This window comes from Eutrigla gurnardus (genome assembly GCF_963514095.1).
Source record: "Eutrigla gurnardus genome assembly, chromosome: 19".
Classification (NCBI taxonomy): domain Eukaryota; kingdom Metazoa; phylum Chordata; class Actinopteri; order Perciformes; family Triglidae; genus Eutrigla; species Eutrigla gurnardus.
The window spans coordinates 13,548,410-13,564,419 of NC_139930.1; the positions used below are offsets into that span (position 1 = coordinate 13,548,410).

General features: G+C 45.0%; 2 protein-coding genes across 3 annotated transcripts; one reads left to right on the forward strand and one right to left on the reverse strand.

Moving 5' to 3' along the window:
* Positions 1-2,724: 2,724 nt before the first annotated feature.
* Positions 2,725-11,286, forward strand: rnf208 (ring finger protein 208). 2 transcript variants are annotated; one of them, XM_084034515.1, is made up of 2 exons: positions 2,725-3,467; positions 9,093-11,286. In XM_084034515.1, the coding sequence occupies exon 2, from the start codon at positions 10,143-10,145 to the stop codon at positions 10,917-10,919; it is 777 nt and encodes a 258-aa protein (XP_083890641.1). In that variant the 5' UTR covers positions 2,725-3,467; positions 9,093-10,142; the 3' UTR covers positions 10,920-11,286. The 2 variants fall into 2 exon arrangements, with proteins under 2 accessions (XP_083890641.1, XP_083890642.1); XM_084034516.1 differs by having other exon boundaries at positions 2,725-3,451.
* A 756-nt stretch (positions 11,287-12,042) lies between these two features.
* On the reverse strand, positions 12,043-15,397 carry LOC311029388 (uncharacterized protein). The gene is made up of 6 exons (XM_084034510.1): positions 14,695-15,397; positions 13,585-13,746; positions 13,235-13,406; positions 12,974-13,056; positions 12,747-12,844; positions 12,043-12,460 (listed from the first exon to the last, which is right to left on the reverse strand). The coding sequence occupies exons 1-6, from the start codon at positions 15,307-15,309 to the stop codon at positions 12,376-12,378; spliced, it is 1,215 nt and encodes a 404-aa protein (XP_083890636.1). The 5' UTR covers positions 15,310-15,397; the 3' UTR covers positions 12,043-12,375.
* Positions 15,398-16,010: the final 613 nt, after the last annotated feature.

Here is a 16,010-nt window from a genome sequence, read left to right on the forward strand (position 1 = left end):
ATATTTTGTGCAAAAATAGTCCCACATCTATTTCCTGCACATTTCCTGAGTCACTCACAAGTATGCATTTTCTTCCTCATCTTCACTGTTGCTTTTTGTGAATGTACGCATAACGAGCGAGTGTGTTTTGTAGGCTACCTCATCAGACTATCGTCTTTTTTCCTCCTTTTGTGTCCACAAGTGCTGTCACATCCTACTGTGTGTTGTTTTAGATGTTAATGAATAAAAACATCTCAGGGAAGAAGGTTTGTGAACCACACAGAGCACAGTCCGATACTCTTTGCTGCCCTCTGGTGGTGGTTCCTCCTGCTGAAAATATAAGACTGCTTGTTGTTGTTTATTTCATTTTATTCACATTCAATTTCTGGTAAAATCCACTCTTAATGAGGTAACTCATATCTTTCATGCACTTGGTAAATAAAGGCCGAAATCACACCTGTGAATGCACTGCGAGTAAATCCCATTGTGACACACCTATTATCTCACTCTTATCACAACCTCTGTAGTTAATGTGCACTAAAGTAGGCCTTGGATATGTGGACCACAGCTGATGCACCAATGATTAATGACTCCTGCCATGGAGCTTTGTTCTCTACAGCTTTATCTCTTTTTATCCCTGTCTAATTCTGCAGGAGCTGCAAATGCCTTTATTAGAATCATCTGTGGTGCATAAGTGCAACAAGCCACAGTCAAAGGCCTATGTGAAGACTTATCTGGCTCAACCGTCAAGGAGATATTTTATTTTATTTATTTATTTGTTTATTTTATTTTAGTTATTTTTTTTGTTTTGTTTTGTTCTTTGTTTTAGTGCTAGAACCCAAACTCCATCTGTCGGCCATTGTTACCCACAGTGATGAGTAATGAAGTTGTTCTGAATTCTTTTGAATTCTTTGGTAAGTGATCTACTTCTACTTCTAATAAATAATAGCATTCCCTTCGATTGATTACACTATTCATTAAAATGTAATCAATGATTCTTAATTGCCAAAGTAATCAATTATCTAACCTACTAATTACTATTAGTCCACTTGCTGCGTCACTTCCTTCGTTGTGTAAATAAAGAATGTGGTCTAACGAGCAGCGAGCAGTGTTGCAGTGGGGAGCTGTTAACTGAGCATCAACATCAGCCCTGGCTGCTGCACGCAGTTGCCCAGATGTGCTGTCCTCCTCACCACGAAGTCCACACGTCGGTGCACACACCTGATGACCACGTGATTCCCGCCAAGTAATTAAGACGACTCTCCCTTGGCGGCCTCACCACACTTCCAAACCAGCCGGCCTGCGTCTCCGAGCAGTCTGCCGCCGAGACTCATGCAACTCCCGGTAAGACTGTCGAACTGCAGCGTTATTAACTGGAATGCAATTACTGGGTTTAAACTGTACACAAACATCAGATCAACTAGGTCGTTTTGAAGTGCCTGTTAGTGTCTGCAGTTATTACGTCTCCTATTAAGACATTTTATATTGTTCTATACATTTTATACAGTTGCTGACAAATAAACATCCCTAAATGAACACTTATATCTGCTTACAACTACATTATAATGTATAATAAACCACATATTTGTACGGGTTATAAATACTACTGTAAATAGGAGGGATTAAAAGTGTCCCAATAAAAACGTCACAATAAAAAATAACCCCTGTAAATATTACACTACACATGAGACATAGCGTATAGGAGAACTAAACAGCCTTTGATTTTGAGGAAGTGTATTGCATGAATGATGTGTTGAGCACATACTGCAAACATCTGACACAAGAGCAAGTTTGCACAGTGCTCGCTGCTAAAACCCCTTCAAACAGGAGCTATTTGGTGTTGAGATTATCTGTCATTACATTATGCGTCCGATGCCCGCGTTATGTAAGCATAACCCTCTTACATTGATTGAAAAATCGCATCATGGGGTTTTTTTTCCCTCCACTTTGATTTGAGGATTATTTATTGGTCAGCATGAAGGCTCGAGCAGATACAAAACTTATTAAAATCCTCGTTATGCAACATCAGTGAATGGGAGCTTTAGGATGCTGCTTTCAAGTTTCTGGGGGGAATTTATAGAATCCCAGCAGTGTGACGTTTAGCAGTTGAGTCTTTTTTTTCTAGACGATTGAAAGTTTCAAGGAGGAATGAGCACAAACCACTTTGCTTTGTTGTTAAGATGTTCTGCAAACATGAGTGAGAGTCATGCAGTGTTGAACATGATGGATATGTTGTTTTTCCTAAAAGCTCCCAGTCAGCAGATGCAAATATAATAGGTGAATTTATGCTTTTATTTATTTTTTGCCTTGTCAGATGTTCTGCACTTCATTAGATTAGATCTATTTGCACTAGCCTCCTGTATTTCCTGGCTGCCTGGCTGGTGTGTGTATTAATATTGCATATTAAGTATGATCCATGGCTCTCGCTGCAATTCCTTCATCATATCATATGGCGTCATGCTCACATCTCCGTGTGTGTGTTTGTGTTTAAGTGAGCATGTGTGTGTTTAGGTGCGTGTATGTAGACATGGAGGAGGGAGGAGGCGCGCAGCCTTGTTAACGTGCCTCATTGGCTGAAATATTTTCTCTGGCAACTAGAAAACGTGATCCTGCCTGCAGAGGCACTGCAGTGTGTGCTGCAGCGAGAGAGAGCTACGCGGGAGAAAGAGATAGAGTGAGTGTGTGAGGAGAGAGAGAGAGAGAGAGAGAGAGAGAGAGAGAGAGAGAGAGAGAGAGAGAGAGAGAGAGCGAGGGACAGGAGGGGGTGGGTAGGCAAAACAAGCCACATGCATAAGGAGGCAGCCAGAGGCACAGAGATCGAGAGGGAGCGTGTGTGTATGTGTGTGTGAGTGTGCTTGTATGTGTGAAAACACTGCGCATGTGTGACCGACCGGAGCAGACGGAGGAGGAGAAAAGAGGAGCGGTGAACAGCAGCTGAGACGAGAGGAGCGTTAACGGCAGAAGAGAGGGACGAGAGCTCTACCTGAAGACCAGGAGGAAGAGAGACGGGCAGAGAGGGGAAGAGGGGCGTGCACGCAGACAACCTGCAGCGAATAAGGCTGAATCATCTGAGCCACTCGGGGAGAGGGATGGAGAACGAGAGAGCGGAGGGAGACGCTCAGCCACGGCGCGGGGGAGAGGGAGCAGGGGTGGGAGAGTGAAGGGCAAAGGTACCAGAGAGGAGAGGAGGAAACCAGGGATGCGGAGCTCAACCAAAAAGCAGCCCCGAGACATGACGCATCCACCTTGTAACAGCTCCCTCCATCTTACATCTCCTCCATGTTTGCCCCCCTCCGCTGCCGCTCGCCGTTCCTCCAGCTAGAGTCAAATGGACGAGAGAGAGCATCCTCCCTCGGCCGACACATCCCCCTGAACAAAGAGAGACTGAGCCGGGTTCATCTTCGTCGGCGGCGTTGACGGCAACAGCTGGAACGGCAGCGAGGAGAGCGAGGAGGGACCGGAACGAACACAAGTGCGTAGACAGACAGGTGAGGGTGAGAAAACGACTTTGCGTCACCTTTTCACCGAGGTAGACGCCGAGGCTTCTTTTTCTGTGCGTTTATCTCCACGGCTGTGAGGTGTGGCTCCTCTATGTGGGTTTCACACGCCGTTTGTGCAAGACGGAGGAGGTCTTTTGTTGTGTAGAGCTGGGATTTACATGGCTGTTGCATCATTTCGCAGAGACACATGCATTGGATACATGAATGGAGATGCACAGATGTGCACGCAGGCGTTGATCCCAAACGGAGGTTACAGATCGTGAATAGACTGTGATGATGTGTGAGTTTTTGGTGTAGATCTTCGGGGGTCATGCCTCTAGCGGTTATGAGATTTGAAACACCTCTGCACAGGCAAACATTGGGTGCCAGAGGACAGGGGGGTGGTGGGGGGTGGGGGTTGGGGGGTAGGGACAGGGTAGGAACGGCCTGTTCTGTAGCCGTCAGCAGCACTAAGGCATCTCCATATTGGCCATACATTGGCGCTGCAGTGAGAGTGCTGGGTACACCATGCTGCGATTGCATAACTGCTGCTCCCGAAACGCACCCCTCCCACACGCGAGAGCATCTCCCTCGGTCCAAACATTTTTGGCCGCCTCACCTCCTATCTTGCAGCCCTCAGCTGAGTCTGGGCAACAACAAAACGCCGTCCACCTCAAGCCTGTGCTGAGACAGCCTCCTCAAAAGAAACCCCAAAAAATCGATCGCCTTAATCAATCAGGCCGCTGTTGTTATTGAAGAGCAGAGAACGTTTGCGGAACCTTTTCCCCTCATAAATCTTCGATGAGGTCCGTGACGGGCAGAGTGATGGCGGTTATGGCTTTATATTTTCCTGCCTGTGTGCAGTCATGCCATGTTGCCGTGGGAGATACATAGACGGGAACAAAGAGCACTTGGCTGTAATGAATTGCGAGGCAAAATGGCCGATGTGTGCCATGAGTGACAGCGAGCTGAATTATTAAAAACAACACCTCCTCACACATCCACTAAGCACTTTCTGAGCATCATGTAGCAGCCTATGGAATATCTACACATAGTCGCAGCTCGATTGACTGTAAATATAAAGAATAGAGCGGAAAATTATTGTGTGAATCTCGGGGAAAGACATCCAGATTTAAATCTTGGCATTTGAATGATGTTTGATGCTGCTTTATTCGTAAAAGGCTTGTATGCAAAAGCCCGGTGAGAAAAGCATGTAATTAAACAAGAATATATGGCTGTAACAAACAAACAACAAACCCAAGACAACCAGTTGCATCTGTCATTTGCATTTGTACAGCGCCAAACCACACAATTTCCTGAGAGAAGCTGCAGCCACTAAAACATACAGCAAATCTGGGGATTTGGCCTCAGATCACGCTAAGGTCATGCCGTGTTATGTCATCAAAACACAAACACAATATCCCACGTAAGTCCGAGTGGAGATGTGCAGCGATGCTTCTATTTTTTTTTTACCAGCCGAGGCATGAATGTGGATACACATCTCAACATAGCTGGCATACCTGACACATGACAGGTATGTGGTGGAGGGGCACAAAGACCCCGACCGCCTGTCCCGTCCAGGCCAACAGACGGCTCGCATTAATAGATAGAGGGACGGAGAAGGGAGAAGGGGATAGAGACAGGTTTTCATTGAGAGAAACGAGAGGCAGACAGGCAGGGAGACAGACTGATGGGTTGGGTTGCTATGACTCACCCAGAACACGGTGCCCTCCCTGCGTTCTCCGATCTGCATCAGGGGCGAATTTATCCAGTTTGATCATGAGGACCTGAGCAAGAATGTGTGTGTGTGTGTGTGTGTGTGTGTGTGTGTGTTGTGGCGGACAGGAATGTTCTTGGCGTGTGGCACTATGCGTGTTTCTCTCTCTCTTCAGGTGTGTGTGTCAGTTTAATCTGCAGCATGTAGCGAAAATATTCCTTTTAGAGCCTGTTATCTGTTTGTTATCTGTTTGTTTGTGTCCAGTGGAATGTAAAGGCTGGTGCCGAGTACGTGATGGGGAGTCGTCTGAGGGTGAGAATATTCTAGTGTGTGTGTGTGTGTGTGTGTGTGACTTGATAGTGTGTATGCAGCTCCGTGTGTGTGTGTTTAACACTATGAGGAATTCGCCGCTCAGAGCAAACTCCTCTGACATTTCTGTGGTCAGCTCTCCTCTTCCTCCTCTCGCTCGTGATGATGAGACCGAATGCCTGCCGTGATTTCATTAGTTTAATAATTCCTGTGCAGGGAGAGGATCCAGAGCTATGTACACACACACACACACACACACGCACATGCACTCAGTGTGGATACCGTTGCAGAGCCGGAGCGCCGCGTTAATGTGGTGACTTGGGCCCGGAGATGAGCTCCTTACATAACCGGAGAGGGCTCCTCCGATTGGGAAGAGGCTGCGCCAAGGCCGGCCCCCCATCAGCAGGCAGCCTGCATCAGTTATCAGCCCGCTTCACAGCACTGTCACCAAATTTGAGGGTCATTTCAGCTGCTTCGTCTCCCCGACGCTCCGAGAGCTCCTTGTGCAGCCTGGTTGCTTTATCAGCTGGACCGGTACGAGGCAGGCGTAGACTCTCACAAGCTGTTTATATCCACTAAGTGTGTCCAGACATGATTACATCTATCAGAAGAGGAGCTGCTTATTGGAAATTAAATTAATAGCCAAAACTGATACCAAACATATTCTTGACATTACTGATATCTCATCCTGGCAGACTAATAGGTCTACTACTAATTCAAACCGGGATTTGGTATATTTTGAATTCAATTCAGGCCTAAATTCACAGTATTGGTGATTTATATCACCATGTATAGAGCTGGGAATCATCCATGATATAGTACGTTGTAGTTTTATGTTGGGTTGATTGATGATTGAGGTGCTAGTACCAAAATGTTACATTTTTGATACATCACTTTGATGAATGCAAACGTGAAAACTAGAGCCCCACCGATATTAGGCATTTTCCAAACTATCGGTATCGGCATTTATGATGGCCGATAAATTAATATTTTAAAAATAAAATAAAAATGGAAGACTTAACAGAATTTGTCTCCAGTCTTGTTCGAAGTCTTGTTATATTTATGAAGTTTACCAAGTCTTTTAATACTGGTAACTTTGTGTTTGGTTGTTGTTGTTATTGTGTTTTTGTTCAAAGGACTTTAAGTTTTCTATCTTAAATTTGTATTTTTAAACATATTATCTATCAGAACTTAATATATTTTGATGTTCCTCTGTTCTGTTGTGACAATAACAGAAACACGTTTATTTTTAATATCATATCTTTTTAGTGAATACCCATAAATAACTACAAATAACTCATGTTATTAACTAAGGAAATCTGTTAATGTTTTGATACGCGTTTCTGAAATAAAAAAATATCGACCGATATATCGGAATATCGGATTTTTAATTCAACAAACATTTGTATCGGTATCGGCCTTCAAAATCCTTTATCGGTCGGGCTCTAGTGAGAACATTTAAGATCTGGTCAGGAGTTCAATGCCAACAGCAACATTTGATTAACATTTTAGCTATCTTGTGTCACAGACATCCTTCAGTTTGATATGCAACCATAACAATATGATCATATTGTGTGTGTACTGGATTGTTTTTTGTCCAAATCAAGGATTAAAGTGAAACACATATCATTGTATTATACATCAATTGGATTATTTTTACATAATTTTAGCGTTTTTTTCTATGACTATCAAACAGTTATCAGTGTATTGTGATGTATTTTCCTATTCTTAGCCACCGTATACACATGCATGATGATTGTTTATCAGACATATCTTCTAAAAGTCCCCAAGCCTCAACCACGAAGCATATCACCATGTTGACGAAGGTGACGAATGCATGCTGCGTGTGTCATTTTGCAGCAGCGTTGCAGCACGTTTGGTGCGATTTGTGAGCGATTCTGGCTCTTCGTCTTCTTACAAATATGTCTGCAGATTCATTGAGAAAGGATGAGGGGGAGAAACAGATGTCTGCGGTACGGCTCGCTGCATCACGTGGAGGTAATGGGCTGAAGCACTTCCGCCTGATTGGTACATCGCTGTTCATTCGGTGTGAATCTTCAGCAGGGGTTGGGGGCAGGAAACCACAGAGAAGTGCATAGATAAACAAACCAGAAATAGAAACCTGGACCAGCACTGAGCTCCCTCTTCTCTCTTTCTTTCTCTCCGTCTTCTTCGCCATGTAGGTCACCTCCCCTGCACAGTGTCTTTCTCTCTCTCTCTCTCTCTTTCTCTATTGAATCATCACTGTTGACAGCCTTGAATAGAGTGAAAGATGTGTCATCTTCCCTCCTCTGCCTGTTGGCAGCTATTGTTTTGGTCCGGCTAAAAAGCTTCATCCATACACTTGTTCTTTTTCATAAGCCCACACAGAGTATGACATAAATGCAGAGTACAAACCGCTCCTACGCACGTTAGTGTCTGAACTGACGCAACTCACAAGATAACAGGAAGCATGGCAAGAGCAGGGCCGCGAACAATCCCCTGCTGTGACCAGACAGCGTGGCCATCCATTGCATTTTACCGTTTCTGCACAGTTTACAGCATTGTTTACCACCATTGTCTTCGTGCAACAAGTCAACACGACACAATCACTGTCGGGAGACTGGATTAAGAAATGTAAAGAAACACATTTCTCTATAGGACCCTCTCCATAATGCTGTCAGACACTTCAATTCCAAACATTGTTGCACCTATTTTTCACTTAGACACCAAAAAACAAGGTTGAAAAATATAAAATATACTCTGTACGATGCACAGCAGGTGTGCTGTGTTGGTCTTTATTATGCCTAAGCACACACCACATCAACACAATCTTCTGACTACAGTGTTATAGTCAAAGTGTATCTGGACCCAAAGACAAGAGCAAGACTTTGAGGGGTTGAAGTCGAGGCCAAGACTGAGGCTGAATGAGACTGAGTGCAGACACACTCAAAATGTGAAACATCCAAATCCATGGGGACTCCTCAAATTGATCTGAAAGATCCACATTCCCATAACACAACCACATGCTCCTAATTCATCTCTTCCATTGCCATATTTATATATATACACGTTTGAGTAAAAATGCAGTTAATTCTGAGATGGAGCTTCAAAAGAACCTGTCTTGACAGGTGGATCAATATTGAGCACTACGACACTGCTTTGTAGCACAGTGATTTTTGTTTTTTTGGAAACAGAGAGGCGTACTCTGTGCTATGCCCTAGAGCATGTGGCAACAGGATAATTATCTGAGTCTTTTCAGAAACACAGCTGGGCCAAGGCCAAGATGCAGAGGTGACAGTCATCAGATAAACACACAGAAACTGGTCTTCATACAGCTACAGTAGATTCTTGACAAGTTATTCCAAGCGATCATGCACAGCAAGGCGGAAAGGCGTACGTAAGGTCAATCTAACATCTCACACATAGTGATCCTTCTTTGAATATTTTCTCTCTGGAAAATGGCATACACCTACATACCTTTCTAAAGAAGAATAAGACTTGTTTCATATATTTGTGAGAGGCTGACCATGTTCTCCCATTTGTAAATGTCACTCAAATTCACTAAATCTGACAAAGTGTGTGTCAGAGCAGTAACAAATGTGTTTTCTACATTACTGTTTTCACAGGTAGATGGACCAAAGGAATTCTCAGTACGCGTCGTGAGTCTGAGTCACAGAAAAAAAGCAGAGACAAGCACAGAGGCATCCTTCAGACTGTTATCGCCTCTTCTGCTGGGCTGGGAGGGCCGTCTGGAAGTTAAAACATTCACTCCCACCTCTGAGGAATTCAAGAGGCTCGGAGCGAGAGGGAGTCATTCCAAGCCCTCTCCAGGACACCTCAGTTCCTTATCAACAAGCCACACGGGGTCAGCTGACCAAAAACTGGACCATGGGCAGAGAGAAAGACCGGAGCCCATTCTTTCTTTCTCACGCTCTGGAGACGATGTGTTAACACACCCGCAGCCAAAAACAGGAAGTTAAGCTTAAGCGAGTAGCGTTTGTAAAGGCTAGTGTGAGAAAAGCAAGAGTTTCCTTGGCAGGCCACAGGTTATCCTTTAAAACAATACTCTTTCTGAACTGCCTGAACTCAGTCCCCCCCCCCCCCCTCCCAACGCTGTGAATGCCGAAATCCAGCAAACCTGTACTGTATGTATATATGTGAGCATCTGTGTGCATATGAGATTATTTATTGGTGTCATCACTGAGTGAGAACATATCTTTGTGCAACGTACTGAAGGTCTTTGTGTGTGAATATACTTTTTTGTTGTTGTTGCAAATAGCCATCAGAGACTGCACAGCAACATCAGCATAAGTGAGTAAAAACAACAACAAAAAACTTCCTTTAAGTCGTCAACACTGGTCTTATACTGTAAGCTGGACTGTTAAATCATCTGTGCATATCCGCGGGCCAGACTAAGAGCTGGTTGTGGTGCTCTGGCGGAGCTCTTTTATCGGTCTTCCCTTCATAAAGACACAGGCTGAGAACAGCGGCCACCAGGGGGGGATCTCTGAGGGAAACATGGAGGCAACCATCCGTCCCCATGTTCCCTCGAATGGCTGACTTCAAAGAAAGAGCCTAATCTTTCCCCCCCCCCCCTTGCCCAGAAGCAGGCAGGGTCGTCCAGCGCTGACTAGAGCCACAGCCCCTCTCTCTCTTCCACCTCCACAAGCGTGCGGATGTCCTGCCTCAGGCGTCAGCCCGTCACCATCCCCATGGACACCGTCAAGATCATCCAGTCGGAGAAGTTCCCCAGAGAGTGCCCTGTGCCCGTCACGCAGCCGCGCTATGCCCCGCCCCCCAGAGTGGCGTGGGACGGCGGGGGCGAGGGCGAGATCATCGTCAACCAGGCCTGCAGTGACCTGACCCTGGACATCACGGGGTCCCCCCGGCCCATGGTGTCCCCCTCGGCCCCCGTGACGCGCAGGGAGCAGAGCTTCCTGGCGCAGCGCAAAACCAGTGCCAACGAAATCTGCTACCACCAGTTCCACTACAAGATGGAAGACGTCATCGTCAACCAGTACGTGCTGCGCTCGTCCTCCACCTCCTCCTCCACCTCCTCGTCCTCGTCCTCGGGGCCCGTCATGCCCTGCGAGCCCCTGGACTGCCCCACCTGCGGTCACACCTACAACTTTGCGGGCAAGCGTCCGCGCATCCTCTCCTGCCTGCACTCGGTGTGCGAGGAGTGCCTGCAGATCCTCTACGAGTCCTGTCCCAAGTACAAGTTCATCTCCTGCCCCACGTGCAGGCGCGAGACAGTGCTGTTCACTGACTATGGCCTGGCTGCTCTGGCCATCAACACCAGCATCCTGAGCCGCTTGCCCTCTGACCCCAACGGGCCCGTGCAGTGGGGCGGGGAGGCCGACCGCAGCTGCTACCAGACTGTGCGCCAATACTGCCAGTCAGCCTGCACCTGCCAGATCGCCAACCCCTTGTCCTCCTGTGGCATCATGTAGACAAGGGGGGGCACTGCAGGCATGACTCGACGCTACCCCCCCCCAATCCCCACCACTCTTTTCATCTATAAGCTACCCTTTTGCCAATCCCCTCTCTCTCACACACACACACATACAGTAAATAAATCCCTCCACAGATGTTATCTCTATATATTTAATAGCACAGACGGATGCTATGTGGGACTCGTGGATGCCGCTGGTTCAGTAAATAGTAAATAAATGTATTTTATGTATGGACTGGAATCCTGTTCACCCTTTCTCGTTTGGTTGGACGTGTTTGTCATTGACATCTCTTTACATGGGAATGCCAGGGGAGGTCTATCCCCCCAACCTAGGTGAATAAAGATTAAATAAATGATGAAAGTAAGTGTGTGGCCTGCATTGTTATCTGTCGAACTACAGAAAACTGCTGCAGAATTGTGCCTTTCTTAGACTATATTGCACTATGAATCTTTATTGACGTTTTGCCTTAAATTAGGGGATAGTTAATGGATTTTCTAATAGGTTTTCTGCAATGTTTCGGGGGGGTTAAATGTTTTTTTTTAAACTCCTTCATATGTACCTGTTTTTGCAAATCAGATGAAATTCAGAACTGGTTTTGATGCTTTACAAATGTAGGTTATTTTCAGCTGCAAAGTCATGGTTCTCATAGCATTCTGCATTTTACCTAAACGACTTAACTCATGTAGAAAACTCCATTAATAATCCATAACATTATTGCAACCCATGAAATGTATGCATTCATCTGCTGCTAACTGACAGAATTAGTTGATTCGTTAATAAGTCAATCAACTTATAATACATCATCAGTCATTTTAACAATTAGTCAAATGTTTAAGTAATTTACCAAAAATAATATGCAAGCAATTGATCCAATTTGTTAGCTTTTTTTAAGTATATCAATATAAAACTATTATATTTAGGTTTGAACTGTTGGTCAGACAAAAGAAGACTTCTATCTGGTCTCACCTTGAAATGATATGCATTGTTTGGACAGAGACTATTTTAACAAGATGTTATTAGAAAGCCATGCATTCATACCAGATTGATATTTGTATGCAGACATATAGCCTTTGATGGCTATGATCCATGTTTCTGTTGCAGGACACCAAAACACAATGAATAAGAATGTCAGGAAGTTATATTTACATAATATTACAGTAATAGTGTAATAAACTGTACAGTGCATACCGGTATTCTTTTGAAGCTTATTACAGATGCAATTTGCAATATACAATCGCACATTACACCACAGAGAAATGTTTTTACAAGGTTTTATAGAAATCACATTCTTTTTCAGTATAAAAAATAAAGGTAAGTGTACAGCACACAATAAATAAACATGAATAGGCTGAATAGGTAGTCTTGTTACAGTGTCAGTGCTCAGACCTTTAACGGAAAGTTTCCTCCTTTTCAGAACCAAAAGCAAAAATGTCTGAACATCATGACATGCCATTTACACAGGCAACGTTTTCCTCCTCTTGATCAGCTGGCTCAGTCGTCGCCAGGTCGACCTTTTCTCAGATGGCTGCATCTGTTGGCTGTGCAAGAGAAAAAAAAATGCATTAAACAGAGCTGAAGCAAGCCAGCGTGTGAGCTACAGTACGTTTAGTGGAGGAAGAAAAAGGGACAAAATGTTCAGGAGGAACAGAAGCACAGGCTGAAAATGAACTCTGCGTCGACTGTGCATTAGCTCCGGACCACTGCGTCAGTGTGGCCGGCTGCCATGTTGGAGCAGCACACACAGTTCCTCAGAGCATCATGCATCATATGATATTAATAACACTGCCCCGCTTCGAGGTCACAGTTAAAAATGCAATGTCTCACCCTTTTTTATTCCTCACTGCAAACTCCTCCTTTGTCAAAGACCCAAATCTCATCTTCCAGTTCCTGTTGCTTTTTTTGGTCTGCTCTTTTTCAGACCCCTGAATGTACACACACATATTTGCACCAAATAATAGAATTAGTAGGGATTTTTTTATTTATTTTTCTTTTATAAAAACTCACTTAATGCAAATGACTGTGTTGATTCATTGTATTTGAGTGTATTCTACCTGTTTTTCAAGGTCTTCCTCTTCCATCTCCAGCAGGTCATCTGTACTCTGATGCTGCCCTCTGCAGTCTGCATTGAACTTTCCTGCGGCAATCGCACACACACACACACACACACACACACACACACACAGAGAGAGAGAGAGAGAGAGAGATAGGATGTTTTTTTTAAGATTGGCGAAATAATTCCATATAACAATATATTAAATATACTCAACCACAGCAGTTAAAAGTGGAAAGAAACACTTCCTTCTATGACTCACTCATTTGCAGTGTAGAAATATTTGTGTCCGAAGCAGATCTCTGTCGAAAATGTCTGTGAAGGTAACCTTTCTGCTGCTGGGGTTCACCTTGCTCTGCGCTTTCTGAACGTTCAGGACTCTGACAAGAAGAGAGATCCTCCTCAGCTTTGGAGTCGCTCTGAGTGTCGAGAATCTGAAGGAGAGTCAGGTGATTAAAAAAAAACTAACAATGCGATGTAATTGATTTGAACCCTCGGGCTGCAAGAACGCATGTTGTCGTCGCCAGCTTGACAAGCTCGTGTCATGTATATAAACTGTGGAAACTGTGACAACATTTTAATTGGCGAGATGTAATACATGAATGCCTTCACCTGGCTCACCGCCATGTCCCGGTGCTCCGGCGGGCCATCGGCCTCTATCGGTAACCCTCGGCTCTGCATCTGTTGCTTGGCGACTTCTTCCAACATTTGGCACACCTGCTCCAAGTAGCAGAGCCCAGGACTCAGTCGCGTCCTCTCCTCCTCGCCAACGTCCTGCACAGATCATCATGCAAGAAAAGCTTTACCTTGTGGGATACAGAAACTGTTGACCGCTCTTCAAAAATTCAAAAAATCACATCCAAGTTGTCAATTCATCAATTCATAATTAGCCTCTAATTAATTTGTATAAGCACTATCTAGAGTAGAATAGAGATCAGTCATATATCAATAAAATATGATACGTTTTTAAAACATATACTTAATGTGAGGATAAGAATATGTAATTAAATTGTTCTTGTTCTGAGATCAACTATGAACAATGAAATCTCATGTTCTATTAATGCATATACATCACATGAAACTTTCAGAAGAGTAATTAGTGCAATTACATTTAATTGCATGTTCTCAGTTTCATCAAAGCCTTTGAAGTCTCGCCCACAAGTGCTTAAAAAAACACACCCCAAACTAAAATAGCGTTGAGGAAATAATCCTGCTGTTTCAACACCTCGGTCCATCATCTGCTTAACATGTCACATTTAACAAAAAAAAAATCCCCAGACTGCTCAGCTTCCCCCACACACACACGTCTCCATCCATTCCTCTCGTGCCTGTGGGCTTAAAGTCACCTGGGCAGACTGGTTTATGATCCCTCGCCCGCAGACGGACTTCTGACAGGTTTTGAGCATGAAAGAGATCCAGTGTGAGTAATGACATGCCTGTCCTACTTTTAATTTGAGAGCGACTCTCCGAACGTGTGTTGCAACCCTCTAACTTATGATAAAAGTAGACGCCTTGTTTCACCTCTCACACTTTCTTTCAGGCGCTTCTTTTATATTTACAAGCCGTGCAAGACCGTGCATGTTACTGTGAAACTTATGTAATGCCAAAACTACTCCCAAGAACAGGAATCAGGCGCATCATGGAAATGTTTCTTGTTCTTTTTTAAAACTGAATCCCGAGAAACAAACACAGTTTCGGTTTGTGACATAAACTGCATCTCACCTCTGATCTCGTCTGAGCCGAACACATAGACATCGGCCGTCTGCGCATTTCTGCTATCTGCCTCGTGGGCACTGATGCGTTGACTGTCCTCTGTAGGGCTAAACTCTGTGACCTTTGACCCCGCACTGATTCCGATTGCTCCTGGTTGTGTACGAGAGATGCTGCAGGTCGTCGGAGGATTTCATCCACTATGGTGGTCTCCCGGTTCTTCTTGAGACGCTTAGAGGCAGTCTTCTGCAGTGCTTGCTCCACCTTTAAGTTCAAGGCCGTGGAGGCCACCTGAGCTCTGCTGGGACGGAGCTGCGGCGAGGAAGAGGAGGAAGAGGAAGGCATGGGAGAGAAGCGCACAGGAGACTGCGGCGTTGAAGCTTCTCTTTCCGGTGAAAATGTGTCTATTTCTGTTAAGACAGAGGAAGGCGTAGCAGGGGAGGACATGACAGAGCTGGCCGTCTCCACTCCAGAGTCCACCGATTCTGAGCGCAGGTTTGTGGCGACATCAGAGGGAGGCGTATGAGGATCTTCATCGTTGTTTCCCGTCCACGCTGAGTCCAAACCCTGGAAGTCTTCAGTGACCCAAGCCTCCATAAGGTTCCCAAAGCTCCTGTAGAGATTCATCTCCCCTCTATCCCTCACACCTCTCAGCAGGAGAATGAAGGAGACACTTCTCCAGCCCACGCAGTCTTTGGCTGAGGTGAACTGGTGAAGGAGAATTCAAAACATCCCCACACTGATCCGCCTCCACTCCGTCGCCACACCTCTTCCCCGTCATCTGTCGTGTCACAGCGCGGAGCTACGTGTTCAGGCCCGCACCTTCCTGTCACCAGACTCTAAGAAAAAGGGTTACTCATCTGTTATTTGTCCCCAAACCTGTAAGAAATCCAAGACATAACAAGAACAAGCCATGACACGGACACATCGATTTGAACTTTGTATCTACAGACGGTGCTTAGAATGACATATGTCAAGCAATTCAGTGATATGGAGCTTTTTCAGAATAGAAATAAAGGAATGCTGCTCACATATTAAAGTGTTTCCTGCAACAAATCTTACTTCTGACCTACATACCTGTCCCATTCATTCATGAGCGTCAGTGTATGACAAGAGTAACATAATACGTAAAAAATTCCTCAGTGGCGTGGTGTGTGTGTGTGTGTGTGTGTGTGTGTGTGTGTGTGTGTGTGTGTGTGTGTGTGTGTGTGTGTGTGTGTGTGTGTGTGTGTGTGTGCGTGTGTGTGCGTGTGTGACGCCATGTTACGTCACGTCAACCAACCCAGGTTTATCTGTGAATGCAGGAATGTGTAGAGTGGACCGCTCCT